This window comes from Tasmannia lanceolata, unplaced genomic scaffold (assembly GCF_043159265.1).
Source record: "Tasmannia lanceolata isolate RefF3 unplaced genomic scaffold, GAP_Taslan_0.1 ptg000004l, whole genome shotgun sequence".
NCBI lineage: Eukaryota > Viridiplantae > Streptophyta > Magnoliopsida > Canellales > Winteraceae > Tasmannia > Tasmannia lanceolata.
In genome coordinates this window covers 6,655,978-6,679,249 of record NW_027518681.1, presented here as the reverse complement: position 1 = coordinate 6,679,249, position 23,272 = coordinate 6,655,978, and the positions used below count along the sequence as shown (strand labels likewise).

The window sequence follows — 23,272 nt, the reverse complement described above, 5'->3', positions numbered from 1 at the left end:
TCCCTAGCAAATCCCTTATTTCAAATAGCTGAAATTTCAGCGTATATTCTTATGGGACCTACCAGTGCGGATATTGCCAATCCCGACTGGTGGGTCCCATATGAATATGCGGGGGGTCTCATGGTCTATTCCCTGCTAGGACCTACAAAAGATCACCCACATGATATTATCTGTATGTAAATCCACAGATGAACTCTGGCTTGCTATCCCCATGAGAGCGGCCTCACTGTGTTTTGGGTGGATATAGTAGTGGAATTAAAAGCCACCCTTTGGATTCTATTATCCTTTGTCCACCTTTTTTGAAAAGTTAAAAAGAGAATCCTAACTATCATTATCACTGCCTATTTAGAGGCTATTAATCCAATGATCAGGATTGTCCGATCAGCTAGTTTGGGGGTAAGGGAGAAGAATTTTCAAAGCAACCTTCAAGGGTCCACGAGAAAAAAAGGAGTCAGTCAAGGAGCCTTTGAACGCTTTGGATCATCCAAACAATGTGGGCCCATACCCGAATCCAAACACTACCAAAAACAGTGGGCCCACATTGTTTGGATGATCCAAAGCGCTCATTTGGTGGGCCCTGACATAGATAGGGCGTGCCTAAAAAATCAGCTCCATCGGATCATCCTAACCCTTCAATCTATGGACGAACCGTCAACTGAGGGGGTCTACCATACACAAATTGAAACCACAGGGGTCTACTTATAACTTTTTAAACATTAGGGGTTAAGTTGAATGTGTCAGAAACCACAGGGGTCTAAGTGTTTTTTTCCCTAAAATTTACAAATTGACCAAGTGATCAACAGGGGTATAAGGGTAATCAATGCATATTATCCTGTTAAGACTAATTAAATTTTAGTGTAGTCTTAAGTTTAACTACATCAGAATTAGTAGCTAATTAAATTATTAGGGTTCTATTATGGGTGAAATACTAACAATTATTTTTCCACACGGGGGCAGGTCTTTGCTACCATGTAACTGACCATAAGGAGTTCTTCCACGTCAGTCGCCCAGTGAGGCAATATAAGATCTAGCCTAGATCAATCAACCATCTTGACCCATCGAGATAAGCTCTAATCCTCCCCATATTCTAGATTTTAAGCTCTAATCCTCCCCATATTCAAGATCTATTGCACGGTTAAACTAAGTCTATTTCAACAAATCTATAGAATAATTATATCTATTTTGGATCTTCGATGGTTGTCATTAGAAATTTAGAATAAGGTTTATTCAGTGGTGAGATAAAACTAGATGTGCAACTCGGGTCGAGTTTTGGGGGTTGAGATTTTACCTTAAAATCGGGTTGGGGTTGCTTCAATTCATTTTTTAGCCAAAAGCTCAACTGGACCCAACCCAAGTTGCACCCCTAGAATAATACTAGGGTTGGCAATTGCTCTTAAAAACAAGGCACCAGGGATGTTATTAGATCACATCTAAATCCAAGGCCCTGACCGGATTGCAGGAATTTTGTAGAAAAGTTAGGGAAAGAAAAATATTTTTGAAATTTCCTTCTTTTTTTAATACACGGATAAAAGATAACTTGAACCAGCCATAATCATATTAAACCTGTTTTTAGCTTCTTTTTTTTATGGGTTTTCTTTTTTAGCTTTGATAGTAAGCAAAGCCGAGAATAGTAACTTCACTTCCTTTATAAAACCCACACAACCAGTTTTAGGAAAGCCATTTGGAAGACGTTTCCATTCTTTTAGGCATATGATATCCGCATTACCTTATTTTACTAATTCCACTCCTTTTCTTTCTAATCTGATAATCAAAAGCTGTTAAAACCCATTTTTTGGTAGGTTAGCTGGGATTGAACATACATCCTCAAAGTTATAGAAAAGTAGAAAACACACTAAAACTGTAACACACCGTCTAGAAATTTGAAAGAGAGCGAAGAGTGCAATTATAAAAATAAGGGAGTGCGGAATTACTACCCAAGAAAAGTAGAAGAAAAGAAATGAAAAGCGGCACTAAAGAGTCCTTCCCATTCACTACTCGAAGCACGAACTAGAAAGAAAATCAAGAAGACAGCAAAAGAGGGGGGGGAAAAAATCCTCTCTTCTCTCTTCCGTACGATCTAGGGTTAAGGTTTTTTTCTTTCAATCCTCTTTTGTTCTCCATGATTCGTTGAGATATGGTGAGCCCTCAGCAAAAAGAGTTGGTGATCACACCGGCTTCAAATAATCCCATCGGATCTCCTTTTTCTAGGGTTTTAGAAGCACCGGATTCGAATAAACCCATCAGATCCTCTCTTTCTAGGGTTTTGATCAATGAGGGAAGCCCTCTCAGTGATGAAACGATATGGAATCGGCTCAGAGAGGTTGGATTTGATGAAGATTCGATCAAGAGGAGGGACAAGGCCGCTCTAATTGCGTACATCGCGAAGCTAGAATCTGAGGTCTGTTTCTTTTGAGGGTTTTTTTTTTGCTTCTCTGAATGATTTTTTATGTCTCTTTGATTTTTGTGCTTTTGTTTCGTGGCTTGGTTTTGTTGTTTATTTCTCTGTTCGTTCTGCTTCTGAATTATGGGGTTTGTGATGGTTTTTGTCCATTTTTTTTGGGTGTTAATAGGCATTCCATTCATGTATTAAATCGTACGGATTTTAAGTTTTGATTAGGTTTGGAACAAAGAAATGGATATTCAAGTAAGATTATTAAATTATGTGCATTGTAGCGGCTGAAAACCACCGTCAATAACACCTGTTAATCTTTCACCCGTGATTATATGAAAAAATCCAAAATCTTGCACAAATAAGATGGAGAAAACTTATATGCCAAATAACCACAACCACAAAGGGAGCAAAAGAAATAAATAGCAGGCAACCCCGACAGGCAACACAATTTAACTACTTAAAATCAAATAGTACAATTTTACCTAAACACCTGTAAAAGCCACAAAAAAACCCTTCTCTCTAACCTTCTATACTCAACTCAACTCAACTAAGCCTTTGTCCCAAACTAGTTGGGGCCAGCTAATGAATCCTTTAGAAAATTTTCATGAAGAAGGTGAAAGGATCTACCCTGATCAAATTGACTAAGTCTAATCCTTATATTAGTTGGGTTCGTCTACATGGATCATTTTCTTCCTTCTATCCTATCCAAGGTCATGTTCTCTGTCATATTCCTAGCCCTCAAGCCTTTCCTCTCTGTTCCTACCCAAGTTGTTTTCGGTCTGCCCCTACCTCTTTCTACTCCATCAACTTGGCACGACTCACTTATTCTCACTGGAGCATCCAAAGGCCTACGTTGGATGTGCCCAAACCATCTTAAGCGGTGCTCTCTCATCTTCTCCTCAATTGGTGCCGCCCCCACCTTTTTACGAATGTCTTCATTTTTAATTCGATCTAACCTTGTGTGGCCGCGCATCCATCTAAACATTCGCATCTCCACTACACTCATCTTATGCACATGCTGCTTCTTGGTGGCCCAACATTCTGAGCCATACAACATGGCTGGCCTCAGAACTGTCTTATAAAACTTTTCTTTCAACTTGGTAGGTATTTTACGATCGCACAGAACTCCTCAAGCCTGCTTCCACTTCAACCAACCTGCTTTTATTCTGTGGTTAACATGCTCTTCAATCTCTCCTTCCTTATGTAGGATTGAACCAAGATAGCGAAATATATCCCTCTTAGGTACCTCCTGTCCAGTCATATTTACTACATCCTCGCCCGGTCTTCTTACATTACTAAAGTTGCACTCTATATACTTTCTCTTAGTCCTGCTCAGTCTAAAACCTTTGGATTCCAAAGTAGTTCTCCATAACTCTAGCTTAGCATTAACTCCTGCTTTGGTTTCGTCAATTAATACTATGTCATCCAGTGTTTAAAAACGCGAATCTGATGCGGAATGCGGCCAAAGAAAAACCTAGTCAACCCGGCACGGACGCGGCCAAGAACGCGGTTGAGAGCCTGAGATGTAATTTGTTTTTATAAAAAATAAATATAAAAAAATACAAGATGTGACCATCAAATGGACGGTTTAGATCATCCTATGGTATGGGCAGTACAATATTTTTGAAAAAATTCTGTACTATATGTGACCTATCAAATGGACGGTTTGGATTATCCTAGTGTGGGTAGTACTGCACTTTTTGAAAAAAATCTGGACACACACCATAGGATGATCCAAAGATCCAAACCGTCCATTTGATGAGCCACAACCTTAATACTTTAAGTTACCTTTTTTTTTTCAAGTGTTAAAGATGTAAGAAAATTTAGAAATATTTTTTCTTTCCAAACTTTTACATAAAATTCATGCAATCCAAACGGGGCTTTAGATTTAGGGGAGTGATATCAGCAACACCATGATTTAATAAGGGCGGTCATAAATTCAACCCCTTCTATTACAGTATTCACCCCCTATTTTTCAAAATGGACTGTCCAGCCCACACCATAGGATGATCCAAACTGTCCATTTGATGGGCCACAATCTAATTAGGTTGTGCCCCAAAAATCTTTTCCATGGGATGATCCAAAGATCCAAACCGTCCATTTGATGAGCCACAACCTTAATACTTTAAGTTACCTTTTTTTTTTTCAAGTGTTAAAGATGTAAGAAAATTTAGAAATATTTTTTCTTTCCAAACTTTTACATAAAATTCATGCAATCCAAACGGGGCTTTAGATTTAGGGGAGTGATATCAGCAACACCATGATTTAATAAGGGCGGTCATAAATTCAACCCCTTCTATTACAGTATTCACCCCCTATTTTTCAAAATGGACTGTCCAGCCCACACCATAGGATGATCCAAACTGTCCATTTGATGGGCCACAATCTAATTAGGTTGTGCCCCAAAAATCTTTTCCATGGGATGATCCTAGCCCTCCGATCTATAGAGAAACTCCATATAATCAAGCCTCTATAGATCAGACGGCTAGGATCATCCTATGTAAATGATTTTTGGGGCACAACCTAATAGATTGTGGCCCATCAGGTGGACGGTTTTGATCATTCTAGGTGTGAGCTGGACAATCCATTTTTAAAAATAGGGGGTGAATACGGTAATAAATGGGGGTGAATTTATGACTGCCCTTAAATAATTGCACAAATCCAACATGCCTTTTCTTTTCTTTTGAAAAATTGGGAGTTGCAATAAAATTTGATACCTATTTAAATTACTAAAAGACAAGATGAGTCAAATGATTGTACTGGTAGAAAAAACGAGGCACTTTTAGTGATGGGAAAGAGAGAATAAGACAGAAGCAAAAGAGGGGCTGGCATTACACTGCCAAAAAAAAAAATGAAATAGTGCATTGCTTTTGCGTAAGTGATGTATTTGCTTGCCCTCATGTTTTACTTGGACACCACTTTTTGTTATAATTTTTTACTATTATTTAACACTAGAGGGGCTGTCCCAAGTAAAAAAGAAGGCCGAATATATCATTTCCTCCATCTTCTTCTTCTTCGCAATTTAGGATATACAGGGTTTTTCAGCGGCAAATGGTGGGTATTCGAAATGGCCAAGACTCGGCCAGGACTCGCCGTGTCTGGGACACCAAAATGCGGCCATTGCAAATCCGCGTCGACTCGGCCGAGTTCCGAGCCGAGTCGCCGAGTTTTAAAACACTGATGTCATCTACAAATAACATACACCACGACACCTCATCCTGGATATCCTCCGTAAGTTCATCCATAACTAGAGTAAAATGATAAGGGCTTAGAGCTGATCCTTGGTGCAATCCTATTGTAATTGGAAACTCATTAGACGTGCCATCTGTAGTTCTGACACTAGTTACTGCTCCATCGTACATATCTTTAATCATATCAACATATTTAGTAGGCACTTTTTTCCTTTCAAGGACCTACCAAATAACACTCCCGGGAACCCTATCATACGCTTCTTCAAGTCAATGAAAACCTTATGAAGGTCCTTTTTATTTTCTCTAAATCTCTGCATTAACCGCCTAATCAAGAAGATAGCTTCCATAGTCGATCGTCCAGGTATGAAGCCAACCTGATTTTCGGACACCTTAGTCTTTTTTGTAGTCTATGCTCAATTACCCTCTCCCAGAGCTTCATGGTGTGACTCATTAGCTTAATTCCTCGATAATTGGTGCAACTCTGGATATCTCTCTAACCTTCTATGCAACTACAAAATAACCTGCAAATCTTTACATCGAGTATGGGGCAAAACCCCTTCGGAAAACCCTCCAACACTTGCTTGGATTTCAAGGAAGAAAAGCTAATGGAGAGGAAGAATGAAAGAACAGAAACACACTTTGAGTAACCAAAAGAAGAACCTTGCTTTTGCTTCACCACTAAAGCTTTCCTAGAGCCCAAGAGAAAACCCCTCTTTGCTTGCCCTCGATTTTCTCCGCTCTAGCCTCTCATGTTTTCCCATCTTTTTTAAACCATCTCTTTCTCACCTTCAAAAAACGTATATAAGAAATGAGAGAAAACATCTCCCACTTAAAGTTCCAAGTTGGACCCACTAAAAAAATAACAACATAAGAACCTTGATTTTGCATCACCGGGTCAACAATCTCAACCTTGATGCATAATCACCGGCTTGTCAAGCCTTCCTTTTTGAAGCCAAGAGAAGATAAACTCTAATCCAACTTCTCTCCTTGATTCATCTTAGTGAGCATATCTGCCACATTCTCCTTAGTTCCCACTTTCAACAAACGAATCACATTCTCCTTAGTTCCCACTTTCAACAATCAGATCATTTCTTCTTCAATGACTTCCCGAATGTATTGATGTTGGACCGATGTGTTTGGTCCTTTTTTGATTAATCAGATTCTTAGCTAAATAAATGGCACTCATATTATCACAAAACAAATTCGTGGGTTTTGACTCAATGCCAATCTCATCCATCAAAACTTAAAGCCAAACCGCTTCCTTGCAAGCTTCCGTTGTCACCATGTACTCGGCCTCGGTAGTTGATAATGCTACTGTTTTTTGAAGTTTAGACATCCAACTTATCGGTCCATTAGCAAATCGGAAAACATAACTTGTAGTAGGTCTCCCTCTATCATGGTCATCGGCATAACTTGCATCCATAAAACCTTGAATTAGTGCCGACCCTTTGCTAAAACTAATGGAATAGTCACTTTTGCCTCTCAAGTACTGAAGCACCCACTTTACCGCTTCACAATGCATCTTTCAGGGATTACACATGAACCTACTTTAACACAACAACCGAATGAGCAATATCCAGTCTAGTGCACACCATTAAAAACATCAAGCTCCTAACAATACTTGCATAAGGAAACTTGACCATGAGCTCCTTTTTCTCTTTTATCTTTGGACTATCATTGGAAGATAGCTTGAAATGTGGTGCCAATGGAGTTTAAACTTTTCACCGCCTTTGCCTTGCTCATGCTAAACTTGTCAAGCACTTTTTCAACCAATCCCTTTGCGTAAGTGATAAGGTTCCAGGCCTCCTATCGCTTTGGATCTCAATTCCAAGGATTTGCTTGGTTGGGCTAATATCCTTCATTTCAAGCTTCTTGCTCAAAAATCCCTTGAGCTCTTCAATCTTAGTTTTATCCTTGGACACTAAAAGCATATCATCCACATATAAAACTAAGATAAGGAATGCACCCCCATCAAAGAATTTTATATACATAAAATTATTTTACTCACTTCTTTGATAACGAAGACCCAAAATGAAAGAATCAAGTTAAAAAGTCTTTATCCTTATATGGACTAAAACAAGCTTCAAGACAATGGTCGCGAAGCTAGTTTTAGTCCATATAATTATAAAGACTTTTTAACTTGCACACAAGCTCCACCTAGCCTTTTTCAACAATACCTTCTGTTGGTTGCCGTATTTACACTTCTTCTTAAAGATTACCATGTAAGAACGTCGTCTTCACATCCATTTTCTCAAAACTCTAAGTCATACATTGCAACAAGCCCAAGCACTAATCGAATAGTGACAAACTTTACAATCGAGCAAATATTTCAAAGAAATCAATGCCTTCTTTTTGTGCAAAGCCTTGGGTTATAAGCCTTGCCTATACCTTTCCATATTGCCATTTATCCCTTTGTTGAGCTTGCACACCCACATGCAACCAATTGTCTTTCTACCTTTTGACAACTCCACCAAATCCCATGTCTTGCTCTTTCGAAGAGCTTGCATTTCTTCTTCCATAGCCTTTTTCCTACTTTGAGCATCATTTCTATTAATGGCATCTAGAAATCAGTTTGTTCTTCGTCCAAGGCCTATCAAAAGGCTATCAATGCTCTAAGTGTGCCGATGTCAACATAATCTTTGAGCCGTTCTGGGAATCGAGTATCTCTTGAAGACCTTCTTTAAATAGGTTGTACTACTTCCTCTTCAATATTAATCATTTGATAGCATGGAAGTCGTCCAACCTATTCACAAGATAGCATGCCATTGATATGGCTTTGACCCATAATCCTTGCTCTAAGCTAGCATTGCTAAACATAGCCTGAGCCCTCTACATCAACGTTTTGTTCATGCGTTCTGCTATGCCATGTTGTTGAGTATATACCGTTGTGTAATGCCGAACAATTCCTTTATCTTGCAAAAGTTAACAAACTCGTTGGAGGTATATTCCGTTCTATTATCAATCCTTAATACCTTAATGCGTTTACCCGTTGTCTTCTCCACCTCGGCTTTGAAGTTCTTGAAAGCCATAAAAATATCACCCTTGGACTTGAGCTTTGTCACCCATACTTTCCTTGAGAAACCATCAATGAAAGTAACAAAATACTGGGAACCACCATAAGATGCCTCCAAGGGACCACATACATTGGAATGTATGTACTTAAAAATACCTTTGCTTGTACAACATGATGTCATGAAAACCCGTATGTGTTGTTTCCCATAGGCACAATGCTCACAAAGTCCTTTTTCGAAAAGTTCAACATTGGGATAAGCTTCTTCTTCATCTATACTTGCATGCCTTTCTCACTTATGTGGGCAAGCCTCCAATGCCACAACCTAAGAGGAACATTACCTTTATCAACCGCCATATTTGCAACATTATCAACCACGACACCTCCCAATAACTTGTACAAAAGTCCAAATTGGACCCCCTTCATGACCACAATAGCCCCTTTAGAAACTTTAAAGACTCCATCTCCACTCGAGTACTTACAACCTTCCAACTCCAAAGTAGGCAAAGAAATCAAACATTTTGACAAACATTCTTAAGTGTGCAGATCATCCTATCAAACATCCTCAGTCGAACCAAGCTAACACCAAGTCCTCTACTAGTCGAGTTATTCCTCATCTTCACCAAGCCTCTTTCACATGCTTCATATGTGCAAAACCAAGATCACACATGATGAGTAGCACCCCGTCAAGAACCCAATTTTGGTGAAATTTTGAGTTACAACCCACCATCAATACCACATCCTCCATAACACCGGATGTGGTTACCTCTACTTGCTTTGCCTCCTTTGAATCTCTACCCATCTTCTCTTTTCCGTTCTCATTTCCGAAATCAAAGACATTTTTGAAATGAAATTTCTTCTTCTTGGACAATTCCTTTTAAAGTGTCCACTTTCACAACAATTCCAACAACTATTCTTGCCATCAAACCCCTTCGACTTAGATCGGGGTCTTGATATTCTTCTTGAAAAAAACTTTGAAGATGTCATATGAGCTTCCGATCCAACCTGTATAGAACTCTCCAAAGAAACCTTTTTCCAGTGTTCTTCGGCTAGTAGAGTACTACACACTGAATCATAGTCAAGATAATCTCTCTTACTACAACTTAAAGTCGTAACTAAATGATCATAAGATTTCAGTAGAATGCAAAGTAAAATTACCGCTTTGTTTTCTGCTTTCATCTTCTCTTCAATGCTTTCCAATTGACAAAGAATGTTGTTAAACTCATTTAGATTGTTGGAAACATTTGAGCCATCCTTCATTCTCAAAGAGATCAACTTCCTCTTCAAGAATATCCGGTTTCTGAGAGAATTAGTTTGGTGGTACATACTTTCCAACTTTGACCACAAGCCCGCCGCCGTCTTCTCAAGTGTAATGTTAAATTAAACTTCATTAGACAAGCTCAACCGGATTGTAGGCATAGCTTTAAGGTCCATGTCCTCCCAATCATCATCTGTCACGGCATTCAATTTCTTCTCTTTTCCCAACAAAGCTTTATGACACCCATTTTGAATCAGTAGATCTTTTACATTCATCTTCCACAACACAAAATTTGTCTTCCCATCGAAAGGCTCCACCTTAAATGTGTGGCTAGTCATTTTTTCAAACTTTGTCTTTCTCAAGCAATTTCACACACATTTGGCGTGCGAAACTCTGATGCTCTGATACCAATTGTAGTAGGCAAAACCCGCCACAAATAACACCGGTTAATCTTCTACCAGTGAATACAGAAAAAAAAAACCAAGATCTTACACAAATATACAAATATGATGGAGAAAATATATATGCTAAATAGACACAACCACTAAGGGAGCAAAAGAAACAAATCACAAGCAACCACAAGAAGACAAGAATATACGTGGTTCACCTCAATTGGCTACATCCACGGACAAGGCAATACAAATCCACTATTTAAAGCCAAATAGTACATTGTTACCTCAACACCGGTAAAAGCCATTGAAAACCCTTCTCTCCAACCTTCCATGCTCCAACAAAATAACCCTTAAATCTCTACACCGAGTATGAAGAAAACCCCTTTGGAAATCCTCAAACACTATGCTTGGGTTGCAAAGAAGAAAAGCTAATGGAGAAGAAGAAAGAAAGAAGAGGAACACACTTAGAGTAACAAAAAGAAGAACCCTTGCTTTTGCTTCACCACAAATGCCTTCCTAGAGCCGAAGAGAAAACCCCTCTTTTCTTGCCCTAGATTTTCCCCTCTCTAGCCTCTCATGTTTTCCCCTCTTTTTTAAACCCTCTCTTTCTCACCTTGACAAAACATATATAAGAAATGAGAGAAAACATCTCCCACTTAAAGTTCCAAGTTGGACCCACTAAAAAACAAAATAACATAACAACCGTGATGTTGCATCACTGGTTGATTTGTATCAGAGAGTGAATTCCATGGAGAGAACACATTTTTCTGTTAATATATGTGGTGGAGTGTACAAATGTATGCCCAAATTCCATATGAAACTTTTCATAACTCATAAGAGGATTCGAGAGAAAAAGAAAAGCTGTAAAATGTCAACAATGTCACATTTGTCTGATAGAAATTGGGGAAAAACAACCATGGTGCTTGCCTTTACTTAGGGGAGAAGTTGTCTCTGGATTTAGAAAGAGTAATGGATTGAAAAAATGCATTATAATTCAGTATGACTATGACAAACAAAACAAACAATGTCGAGGCACTCATTTGAGCTATGTATGAATTTCAAACGGACAAGGCTAGTTGTATTATGATGTTTTGTAGTAGTCTATGTAAAAGTAGGTCTTAAGGGCCTGTTTGGTTGGCAGGAAAGTGCTGGAATGGAAAACATTTTCCAAGTTTTCCCCACATTCCTTTGTTTGGTTGCTTAATGAAAGGCTTTCCAAGGTGGAAAGACCTTAAGACATTTTAAAGTCTATATATGAATCTCCTTTTTCAAAAAAAAAAAAAGTCTATATATGAATCTCACAACTGATGTACTCTTTATCCTCAAATCAAGTTTTCTACTTTTTCAGTATGCCCGCTAATAACTTAACTGAAATAATTTCTAAAGTAAAACTAAAAATTGAGATGTAAAGGTTGGAGATGACCTACCCATATTCTTGTAGTTTATACGTTGTAAATTGCTTGTTATTTAGAGTTGTTGCCTTTTGGCAGGTGAAACTTTGTTGATAGGGTCTTTGAAATTGATTTTGTTTCTTGCTTGTAGGATTAGAAGAGCATCATATGCATCTTTGCCACTGTGCTGTGTTTTTATTTATGGTCATGATACTTCTGAGAGAGAGTGCTAGTTAGCGTCAGTTTTGTTTAGTCCTTGAATATGCTGTTGATATTAGAAACCAATTAAAAAATAAACAAAAATTGAGAAACTGGAGATATATTGTCGCAGTTCATTCTGGTTTGATTTCTGTCTAAAGTGGTGTTACACTGTTCATTCCCCAACACACCATACTTGTTTTTCTGGTTTCTTTGTTTACATCCGTCAACCTTAATATCTGGACAACTTTATGCTAGTATTTTGATATAATTAGTAATACTCCCTTTGTATTTGTCATATGTTCCGTATTTATATATTTTCTATAAAATTATGAAAATCACATCCAGAACTATATATTTAAATATTCGAGATTAACTTGAACTTTTCTTGCTTTATTGCAGATCTATAACTATCAGCACCATATGGGGCTTCTTATATTAGAAAGGAAGGAGTGGACATCAAAGCATGAGCAGGTTAAACTCTCTGTTGATTCAGCTGAAGCAGCGCATCGACGCGATCAAGCTGCACACATATCTGCTTTAGCTGAAGCGAAGAAACAGGAAGAAAGCCTTAAAAGGGCTTTAGCAATTGAGAAAGAATGTCTAGCAAATGTAAGGCTATCCAAACACGGTCGACTTTTTTTTTCTTCATTCACCTTTTCATTTTTGAAATGCATTTTTTTTGTCGCTTCTGGTGCTACATGTTTTTTTGTTACGTCTCATTTGTCGAGAAATTATATGGTGCCCGAGCTTAAAGTCCAATGCAGGGGGCGTACGTGGGAAGTACCCCTGTTGATATTTGATCCAACAGCAGACTCTTAAAAAGTGGCCTGCTGTCCGATTAACTATTAACAGTGTTGCCCCCTGCGTTGGATTCCACGCTCGGGCACCATATAAAACCTCCTCATTTGTCTTTCTTGCATAAATGGATATTTCATGTAGAGGCCTTGCACTTGGAAGTGTATTTGGAACAGTAAATACATTGTCATATTTATTGTGGTTGTTTAATTCCCATGATTTATGATGCGGTTGTGCAAAATGCTCACCTGCAGAGTTGCAGTGCCTAATGGGAATAACCACTTTTACTTTCTTGTGTGCTAGTTAGTGAAAACATTGTTTATAAGTAAAATTGTGACGTACTAAGAAGCACAGATCTAGACTGATCTATTAATAATAAGAAAAACCAGGAGAATATGCACAGAAAATAAGCAAAATGGGGCAAAAAAATACCAAAACAGGTGATTCCTGCTGCTCGACCTGTTTTGGGGGAGAAAACCCGTGATTTTTTTTTGTTTTCAATTCTATTCTGTAATTGCAATCAGCCTCCCAACCCAACCCACCACACACACACACACACACACACACACATTCCAAAACCGTAAAACTAATCTTATCCCTCCAAATAAAAATAAAGGTCACTATTTTGAAATTCACTCAAGTGATGAGCCTCACACCTTTATGATTTAAGTAATTTAATTTATGAAGTATAATGATGGTCCCCACCATTATAACGATGGTCCCCACCTCATTTCAAAAAAAAAAGAAAAAAGTATAGTGATGGCCCCCACCTTTATAACTTAAAGTCACGAAATCTTGGTCCTCACCAAGGTTTTATGTTTCGATTTCGGTTTTGGTCGTCACGAAAATTTTGGTTTCGTTTGGAAATTTCAGTGGAAATCTTGTAAAACCTTCAGGAAATGCTAGAATAAACACAAATACATACATAGAAATCATCACATAAACAAGAAAGCCATTCATGATGGCTTAATCACATCAAATGGTGCTTAATCACATCCATAATGGTGTTTGTGTCGGTATCCTTCGGTCCTCTTCACTATTTGGGAGTCGCGTTTGGAGCTTTCCATTGCAAATCTCTATGGGTGTGCTTCTTGATTTAATTCTTGTTTCTTTTCTATGGTTTGCCTCCATTTCTCATCCATTTATTTCTCTATTTCTCTTTTGTCTGTCAGTGAGATTTCTGGCTTGAGATAGCTCTACAACAAGAGCATGCTTTTGGGGTTTAGCGTAGCTACTATCACTTCATACCAAATACCCTTAGTTCAGTTGATAATACACAACTTTTATTTGGTAATTTTTAATTATTAACTATTGCATTTTGCATATGATGCAACTCTATCTGACCCTAGTTGTTCAAAGCGGTGTAGATTTTGTAATTTGTATTGTTGCTCTTATCGTGGGGGTTGTTTCTGATCCATTGTTGCATATGATAAGCACACCTAAGCAGATGATGAATGCTATACTTTTTTTTTTGCATGGGTCATTACTTGACCCAGGGCCTGCCAGCAACAGGAACATGTCAGTCGTTTCGTGTCGATTTCGGTAAAAAGTTAAAACCATGCCACCACTTGAAGGACCCCCCTAGAAGCTTTAAATGATATAGCAGATGCTTCAGCTAGAGATGCCATTCATATGATTGCTTTGACGATTGGGTTCTCCCTCTAGTGTGTGATGGATGATAAGGATTTTGCCTTCTCTCTCTCTCTCCTCTCTCTCTCTCTCTCTCTCTCTCTCTCTCTCTCTCTCTCTGCAATTTTACAATGCTAGAGATGCCATTGATATGACTGCTTTGATGATTTGGTTCTTTGAGTCATATTGGCACCTCTATTTCGACTTCCTTTTGCCTTCTACCACAAAGTCTTCTTTCTGTTTCAAAAAGTTATTTTGGCTCCATATTTTAACATACTTTGTGGCATGCAAGACTGTCGAGAACTATTGACATCCATCTCGGATTCCAAACATATTTTACAATGGAAACCTCTGACTGTACTTTGGCTCATATGTCATTTAGTACATCCATTGTTCTGCACTATTAGAAACTAATGAGTTAGCCATCTCTTTGTTACTATATGATGCTATTAGGCACGATTTTCTGCAGAAATAATTTGGTTATATAATTATTTCAAGTGAATAGAAGTTTGTAGCATCACTACTAATGTTTCCCAATCATGAATATATAACTTGCTTCCTTGTAGATTGAGAAGACCTTACATGCGATGCGAGCTGAATCTGCTGAAACCAAACTTGCTTCTGAGAGCAAGCTAGCCGAAGCACGCATAGCGGAGGAGAATGCTCAAGCAAAATTTATTGAGGCCAAGACAAAGCTGCATGCAGCGGAATCATTACAAGCAGAGGCTAGCCGGTCTCGGTTTGCCACTGAAAGAATGTTACAGGAAGTTGAAGCACGTGAAGATGAACTTAGGAGAAGGCTTATTTCTCTGAAGTCTGAGTACGTTTTGGCTCCTGTCCTCTTTGTATTACTCTTATTCTTATTGTTGCTTGGGATTGGGTCTAATCATTTTAAGATGTCATTGGACCTTTTCCGTGTTGGGAGTCATTAGGCATTTTGAACTTTGGATGCTCCAATTTGGAGTCCTTGTTTCTTTCTCTGTTTACTGCTGGTTTTTTTTTTTTTTTTTTTCAATACAAGGATACTATCTAGAGGTGGTGGATACCCCTGCAAAAGGTGTATCTTGCCCTTTGTGTGGGCATTCTCGTCCCTTTTATTTTTATTTTTTTCAATAAAGGTATTCATTTATCAGAAAAAGAAAATAGGTCATTATCTGGTTATATGTTTCAGGATGCTTGGCTTTGATTGTAGTTCATCATCCAAATTGACCGAGCTTTTTTTGTATTTATGGGATATGGTTGATTTTGTTGTGCTAAATATTTTTGCCGCATTTCCTGTTATCAACCGCTCTATGAAATCCAGTTACCAGACTTGGGCGTTTGTTATATCCACGAAGTAGAGGAGTTGTGAGAATGACTTGAAAACAATTAATTTCTAGAACTTACCTACGATGTTGTTGAGCTTGTGAATCTGTACCTTTCATTTGTTGATTTAATTCTCTTCAAATGTGGTAGGTATGATGCGAAAGAAAAGGAGATTGGGATTGAGAGGCAGTTCCTATGTGAGCGCCAGAAAACTCTGCAGCAAGGACAAGAAAAATTATTCGAAGGGCAGGCACTTCTAAATCAAAGGGAGGAAGGTATCTTTAGGAGATCTCAGGAATTAAGTCAGCTTGAAAGAGAGTTTGAGACGGCGAAAGCAACGATTGAGAAGGAATTCAGAGTTCTGAAAGAGGAAAAGTCCAACATGGATTTGAAAATGGATGAGCTTGCAACTAGGGAAGAGGTCTGCTTGTCTATCTATTTGTCATTTCTTTATTATGAATGCATCTTGTTAATCGGTTCTTATTTTTGGTTTGCTTATGTCCAAGATGGTGTTGCATAGTTTCACGTGTTGATGTTAACAGGCCATCATTAAAATGGAATCGCTACAGGCCAAGAAAGAGAAGGACTTCCTTATTTTACAAGAAAAGCTTGCGAGCAAGGAGCATGTGAGTATTTTTTGTCACAATTAGCAGCCCATTTTCATTCAAAGTCCAGTTTGATGAATTTTAAATTCACCTTCAGGGTTCAATTAATGTGTTTTTTTATCTTTCAATTTTTTGTAGCTTTGTCCTCCATGTTAGATTATGTCTACTATGAATTATTTTAGGAAGGTTTATACACAGCTTCAAAATTAATCCACATACTGTTCCACAAACTCCAAAGACTTATTCTATAATTTCTGATGAACAAATGGCAGGAAGAAATTCAAAAACTTAAAGCTGAACATAAATTATTTAAGGAGCGTTTTATACACAGCTTCAAAATTAATCCACATACTGTTCCACAAATTCCAAAGACTTATTCTATAATTTCTGATGAACAAATGGCAGGAAGAAATTCAAAAACTTAAAGCTGGACATGAAGCTGCGCTTGAAACGAGAAAAATTGAATTTGAAGCTGAACTGGAGCGCGAACGAAAGTTAGTGGAGGATGAGATTGAGGCAAAAAGACAGACGTGTAAGGTCAGGGAGGACAATCTTACTCACATTGAGGAACAGCTCAAGCAAAAAACACATTATTTTGAGTTACAGGCAAGTTCTTTGGTAGGCAAAGAGAACAGTGTGGCACAAAAGTTGAGATCACTTGAGGAGAAAGAGCAAATTGTAAATGCTGGAGAAAAAGCTGCGGAAATAGAGAACATGCGTTTGCAAAAAGAAAGAGAAGAGATTGCCAATTTGAAAGTGGACATTCAGAAATGCAAGGATTCATTGGAAAATGAAAAGAAACAAGTCATTCAAGCGCAGAAAAAGCTGGAGATTACCAAAAGGGAGAGACGTGAGTTGCTATCTCTTCAAACGAAACTTAAAGAAGAAATTGATAGTTTCAGAACCCAAAAGCTAGAAGTTATGAGTGAAGCGGATGATTTGAAAACAGAAAAGGAAAAGTTTGAAAGTGAGTGGCAGATTATTGATGAGAAAAGAGAGGAACTAAGAAAAGAAGTGGAGAAAATCACTAAAGAGAGAAATGCATTGTGCAAGTTTCTTAAAGAAGAACAGGATAGTCTAAGATCGGAGAAGGATGCACTCCGAGATAAGTTCAAGCATGATTATGACACCCTCTCCTGTGAACGGGAAGCTTTTATAAGTAAGATGGAGCATGAACGTTCAGAATGGCTTAGCAAGATTGAGCAAGAGCGAGCAGATTTTATCCGAGATATTGAGTTTCAGAAGAGTGAGCTGGAAAACTCTATTAATAAGAGGCGTGAGGAAATAGAAAACAACTTTAAAGAAAGGGAGGAGGAATTTGAGCGAGAAAAGGCCAAGGAACTCCAGTATATCAATTCTCAAAAGGAAATGATTGTCAAAGAACTGGAACACGTTGCATCGGAAATGAAAAGGCTTGGTCATGAAAGAGTACAGATAACCCTAGATAGGGAGCGAAGAGAGAAAGAATGGTCTGAAATAAAGAGTTCCGTCGAAGAACTTCAAATCCAAACGCAGAAACTACAGAAACAGAGGGAATTACTGCATACTGATAGGGAAGAAATTCATATTAAGATCCAACATCTTAAGGAATTGGAAGATTTGAAAATTCCTTCAGAATCCATGTCCCTGTCTGAGATGAAACCGCTGGATGTGAGTTCTAATAGATGTAAGGTTCCTTCCCAAAATTATTTTAATGCCCAACCAATAGTACAAGGTATGAGGCAGGATTTGAGCATATCAAAAGAGACTGTTGTTGGGTACTTAGGCCCGGGTTGCCTCTCTATGAAAGCATCAGAGAGTGTTTCACCTTCTACTGCGACCCCTTTATCATGGATAAAAAAATGTACTGAATTGTTCTTCAAGCATTCTCCTGAAAATGGTGCAGAAGTAAATTGTGAAAATAATGCTGCTAGGAAGATCTCAAGTACACATGAAGAAAGGGAAATTGTGTCTGGATTTGAATTTCCAAACCTGAATTTGCCAGAGAACCAGTATTCTAAAAATGATAAAAAAGTCATATTGTCGCAATTTAATATGGATATGTCTGGTATATCTGAGCGGGCGAGGTCCAAAGGAAAGGATAGGAGTGAGAGAGCTTCCAGTAGGAGACGGTCTGTGTTTTCTGCTACTGAACAGTCAAAAGAGATACTTGAGGTGCCCTTGGCAAGTGAGAATGCTGAAAGTGCACATAGTCTAGATCTTGAGAGCAACAAAAACAAAAAGAAAGTCATCCACTATAAAGCGGACAATGTTCTTAATATGAGTGGAGAAAAATCAAGATCCAATGACAGTGCGACAAATGCTTTGCCGGCTGGAAGTAAAAGGCACATAAATTATTCCTCTCATGATCGTGTTGATGCTCTAAGTCAGAACCATAAGAAAAGGAGGCAACACAAAAATGTTACTGGTACCCTGATTGAAGAGATTACTTCTAAATGGTACACTTTTTCCCTTTTTATATTCCAGTTATTCTGTTATGTGGTGTCACATATTCTCAATGCTGATAGTTGCTTGATAGGTGAAATCTTTCTTTTTATTCACCTTTTATGCTTGTATTAATATATTTTTCACTGTTATCAGTGTAGTTTCAACAGAAATTATATCTCCACTGGATGAAAACAATTTGGTATCATTCAACCGGACTCCAGGATATAGAGAAAAGGCCGATGGCTTTCTAGATGAAAATCATGAAGTCCCAGAAGCTACTGTTAAAAATAAAGAGACTGATACCGTGGCAGATAATCTTCAAGATGTGCAATCAAATGGGTGTGCAGATTTTCCACTTGCGGAGAATGGTGTGTCATGTCCTGGTTCAAGTTGTCAAGGTGCAACAAAGTCACGAGAAAAGTTAGTGGAAAAAGTATGTTTTGAAGCTGATGAAGAACCAGCAAAGGAGCTTGCCAGGGTATCCTTCTCTGATAGTCCTGTTTTTGAGTTTCTTCTAAACTCATTTTATCTTATATTTTGTATATGTTTCATGCTAGTTGATATTTCTGATAAGTTCTCGTCCTTCAGAAGACAAGTGTTTCCATTGTGCTTTTATGTAGTAGCAACTGTTCTATGTTTTCAAGTTACTTTGGTAGTTTTATTTTGACATTCCTGTTATAGTTGATGCCAGTTTTGAATAGATAAATGTAAGGGCAAAGCTAATTTTTGGCATGAAAGGATTCAAACGTGAAAACTTTATTACCCAAACAAGAACCGAAAATTTTTACCATTTTAGAACATAGCTGATAAAGTTTCTTGACGTCTACCTGTTTCCACTACAGGAAGGAAAAGGCGTTCGGCTCAAGAGAGATGCATGTAGGATGATCTTTTCTAAGATTGTTCTTTTTTTATATCAATAGCAAGGAGATAAAATTATCATTAATAAGAAAGAAGAAAAAGATTGGGGTTGAGATGGTTCCAATGCACAAATGAACCAAAATAGCACAAAATACCTATAAAATAAAAAGCATCAGCGGTGGTATTTTTTGTCCCACATCTCACTCAGCTCTATCAACACCCTCCCTAACAAAGTAGCAAGTGAATCTGCAATATAATTGGTAGTGGCTCCCATAGGAATGCGTTTGAGGGTAGGCACTCTACTTAAATCCATTACTTCATAAGTTCATATATTACATTTACTAAGTGCCAATCCCGTTGCATTCTTCTTTCTTCACTGACCCTTCTACTAAGCATGGCTTTAGGAATTCTGTGTATCATCTCCTACTAAAACTAATTGAAACTGCTTTTCTGAGACTACCCTAGACTGACAGTTTTGGGCCATTTCTTCTGCTGCAGGATATCATAAAAGATGGTCTTTTGATAGGGTTCTAGCATAGATATAATATCTTGGATAAGAAGCAAGGATTCAAAAATCAATTTCTGCCGGGATTTCAGTCCCCATGGAATTTGAAGTACTTCGTGGAAGTTTGTTAAAGTTCATGGAAATCTTGTAAAAATCATAAAAGTTTATGGAAGTCCACGCAAATGATGACAATTTAGGATGAAACTTCAGTAAATGCTAGAATCACGAATATACACTTGGAAACCATCATACAGGCAAGACAACCATCAAGAATGGTTTAACAAGAGGAAACACCCGATGACATGCACTGTTGCGCATGTCTTGAACAGTAAGGTTCATTATAATCATAGATCTTACATGTTTGAAAGCTGATGGCCATACCAATTTTTTACTTTTCAACTTATCTTATTAATAGAACCATTAAAAAATGTATCTTAAGCCACATAGCCTCATTTTTTAGTAGATTTTGTCTTAGGGCAATGATAAATTCACTCCCCTTGTAGGATCATTCACACACCTTTAAAGTGAATCCACATTAAAAACCGTTAAAGTCTGCCGCTCCTTTAAAGGGGTGTGAATCACCCTAAAGGGGGTGCGAATTATCATCGCCCTTTGTCTTATTCATTTAATCTATTCGAGGTGGCTGTTTTCTCCTGCAAAAGTGAGCCACAAAATGGTTTTTTGCGAAATTGCCTAGCAAATCCCTAAATGGGCATTAATATTTCCTGGATATATGGGGTTCTTTTATTATGTGGCTGCATGAAAGTAATCAAACTTTAATCTTTGGTGTGGCCTTGTGGACTTTGATCCCCACAGAAGTCTACACATGTCAGCTGAAATCGACACGTCTCGGTGGAACCGTGGAAATTTTAAACCATGATTGAAATAGATCTCTCTTTCCCGTGTCTCCCGCCTCATTTATTCATGTATCTCCCGATCCTTCAGATTTTACAGATGATACTTGCATTGCCATTAAAAAAATGATACTTAAATTATGTTGAGTCTAGATTGATATTTTAAATTTTTTGTCACGTCTTTTTCCAAAAAAATGGAATACTTAAAAACTTTCCTTTCCAGATGAAAAACAGAATGCTCATCGGAATGGACTTGACAACTGTTGACATCCATATCCCCACCCCGCAGCATCTGTACAGTGTTACTTAAGCTTATTTATGTCACTTGACCCAAGATTAATCCATTCACCTTTGTGCAACAAATTTACTTGTACCTCTAACATTATTTAGTGTGTGTCAATGGCCAGAAAAATTCTGGCTCGAATTAGTGTATCTGATCTCACCATTGAACTCCATTGAACTGCTTGATTTGTGCATCTACTTGCTGCTCGGTCTCCTGATTTTCTGTAGTCCTGCTGACATGGTGTTTTTATTTATTTTCTGTAGTACGCTGACATGGTGTTTGTTATTAATTTATTTATTTATTTTGGTGTTTTTTATTTATATATCGTGTGTCAATCTTATTACCATGGCAACACATGGCTCCTGATTTTCAAATATTTGTATCCGCGAATCATGTCATCTTAACAGAATTGGTATTTAGATTATTTTTTCTCACAATATTTTGGAATCTCATGTATGTTTCCTTCTTGTCAGCCTCATGCTCAAAGTGAACTTGTAGCTAGGAGCTGTCGCAAGCTTAATGGAAATGATGATGACAATGAAAACTTTGGCGAGGAAGATGAAGAGCAGGCTTCAGTAAAAGAGAAGTTGTGGAATTTTCTCATTACATGATTAACTGAACAATATAGGTTGGTGCTAGCCCCTTTTCCCTGAGGTCCTGTAAATCCAAGTTCTTCATCCTATTTTATAAAGAGGAACAATATGGTATCGGGCCCTATTTTCCAAAAAATAAAATAAATAAAGGCAGGTAAAAATACAGGTGGGGCCACTTTTCAATTATCTAAATTATTCATTTGTTGGTCCCTATTGTAGAAAGGCCATGCCTCAAAATTCTTCTCCACTGGGCAATCCCATATTATAGTTAATCTGGAAGTCTCAGGAAGTTAAAAAAAAAACTGGACAAAATCTTCTTCAAGTCGGAGGGTTAGGCTTGTCCAATCTAGGGGATTTTTGCTTTAAACCTGCTCATTATAGGGCCCAACAGATGAATAGTTTCGAATTTGGATCTCCAAACAGCTGGACCACACTTGTTGTTTGGAGTTTGGATGCCAGTGTTGATCCTTTGGAAAAAAAATGCGTGGATACCGTATTATTCCTCGTTTACTAAAACAACAGCTTTTATGGCACACTATAAATTAATCACACCGCATTCTAGAAGATCCAGTCTTTTGTCTTTTGAGGCTTTTGTCTGGGTGGTGATTTTATCCACAAGTTCTGTCCTCCTTAATGGAGAACTTCTGCTTTAATTGCATAGACCATTAATGAATTAAACCATATACTTTTACTGCCCTCTCCCCTTGTGTACTTTACAGCTTGTTCGAGGGGTAAGCAGTGAGAAACCTGGTCTTCTAATTTGATGTGTTTATTGGGTGTCTCGTGCAGAATATTGGTCAATGCAGATAAGCTCAGTGAATGGTACAATCTAGCTTCTAGCATTGGTGGATTAGTTGAAGGATATAGTTGTTGTGATAGGGGTTTTGGTTTGCAAAGTCACTTTACCCCCAAACATGTAAATGACAGTTCTTTCTGTTCTGTAAATGTGTTATCTATTTTTATCATGTTTTTCCCTTATAAGAAATGTTTTTTTTCTTTGAATCATAGGTAAGAAATACAGTTTCACTAGTTGTGTGAAATTCAAAGAAAGATGTGTGTTACTTGTCGTGGAATTGGATAATTGTGGTGAAACTCATGATTTTTTGGGTGTAGTAATATCATATAGGTGTGGAAGGTTGCAGAGTCTCTGAATCCTCACTGATACTGTTGATTGTTTAAATACTGCACTATTAGAATTCACCATGAATGTGGCTCCATCTCTGTCATACTGTCTTGAATTGCAGGGTGTGGAAGATTGAACTGAACACCTTTGCAGGGTAAGTTTCTGATGAATTCAGTGGGGAATAGAACTATAAGCATAAAGAGTCTCAGCAGGGAAGGACCAGGTGAAATATTACAAGAGAATCAACTATGAGGAAACTACTGAAATGGAGTCTGTTGACTCTGTTCTGATCCCTTTTATTTTAGTGGTGTCTGTTCTAGTCCTACTGCTTGAGGAAGTAGTTATTGTCTTGCCTCTTGAATGATGCTTGTGTTTGTCCTCTGATAACATTAGTCTGATGTGCAACCCACTTGCATTTTGTGTGAAATTTGTGCAAGAGTCTGAACAAGGAAGGAATTCG

The 23,272-nt window shown here is 37.9% G+C and overlaps 1 protein-coding gene across 2 annotated transcripts; it reads left to right on the top strand.

Annotated features, from left to right (window-relative positions):
* Positions 1-1,805: 1,805 nt before the first annotated feature.
* LINC4 (branched-chain amino acid aminotransferase 5 / branched-chain amino acid transaminase 5 (BCAT5);little nuclei4) lies at positions 1,806-22,835 on the top strand. 2 transcript variants are annotated; one of them, XM_077377842.1, is made up of 9 exons: positions 1,806-2,398; positions 12,235-12,444; positions 14,826-15,079; positions 15,715-15,985; positions 16,107-16,190; positions 16,575-18,607; positions 18,750-19,074; positions 21,570-21,724; positions 22,409-22,835. In XM_077377842.1, exons 1-8 carry the CDS (start codon positions 2,135-2,137, stop codon positions 21,705-21,707), a joined length of 3,579 nt encoding a protein of 1,192 aa, XP_077233957.1. In that variant the 5' UTR covers positions 1,806-2,134; the 3' UTR covers positions 21,708-21,724; positions 22,409-22,835. The 2 variants fall into 2 exon arrangements, with proteins under 2 accessions (XP_077233957.1, XP_077233956.1); XM_077377841.1 differs by having other exon boundaries at positions 1,808-2,398; positions 22,479-22,835.
* Positions 22,836-23,272: the final 437 nt, after the last annotated feature.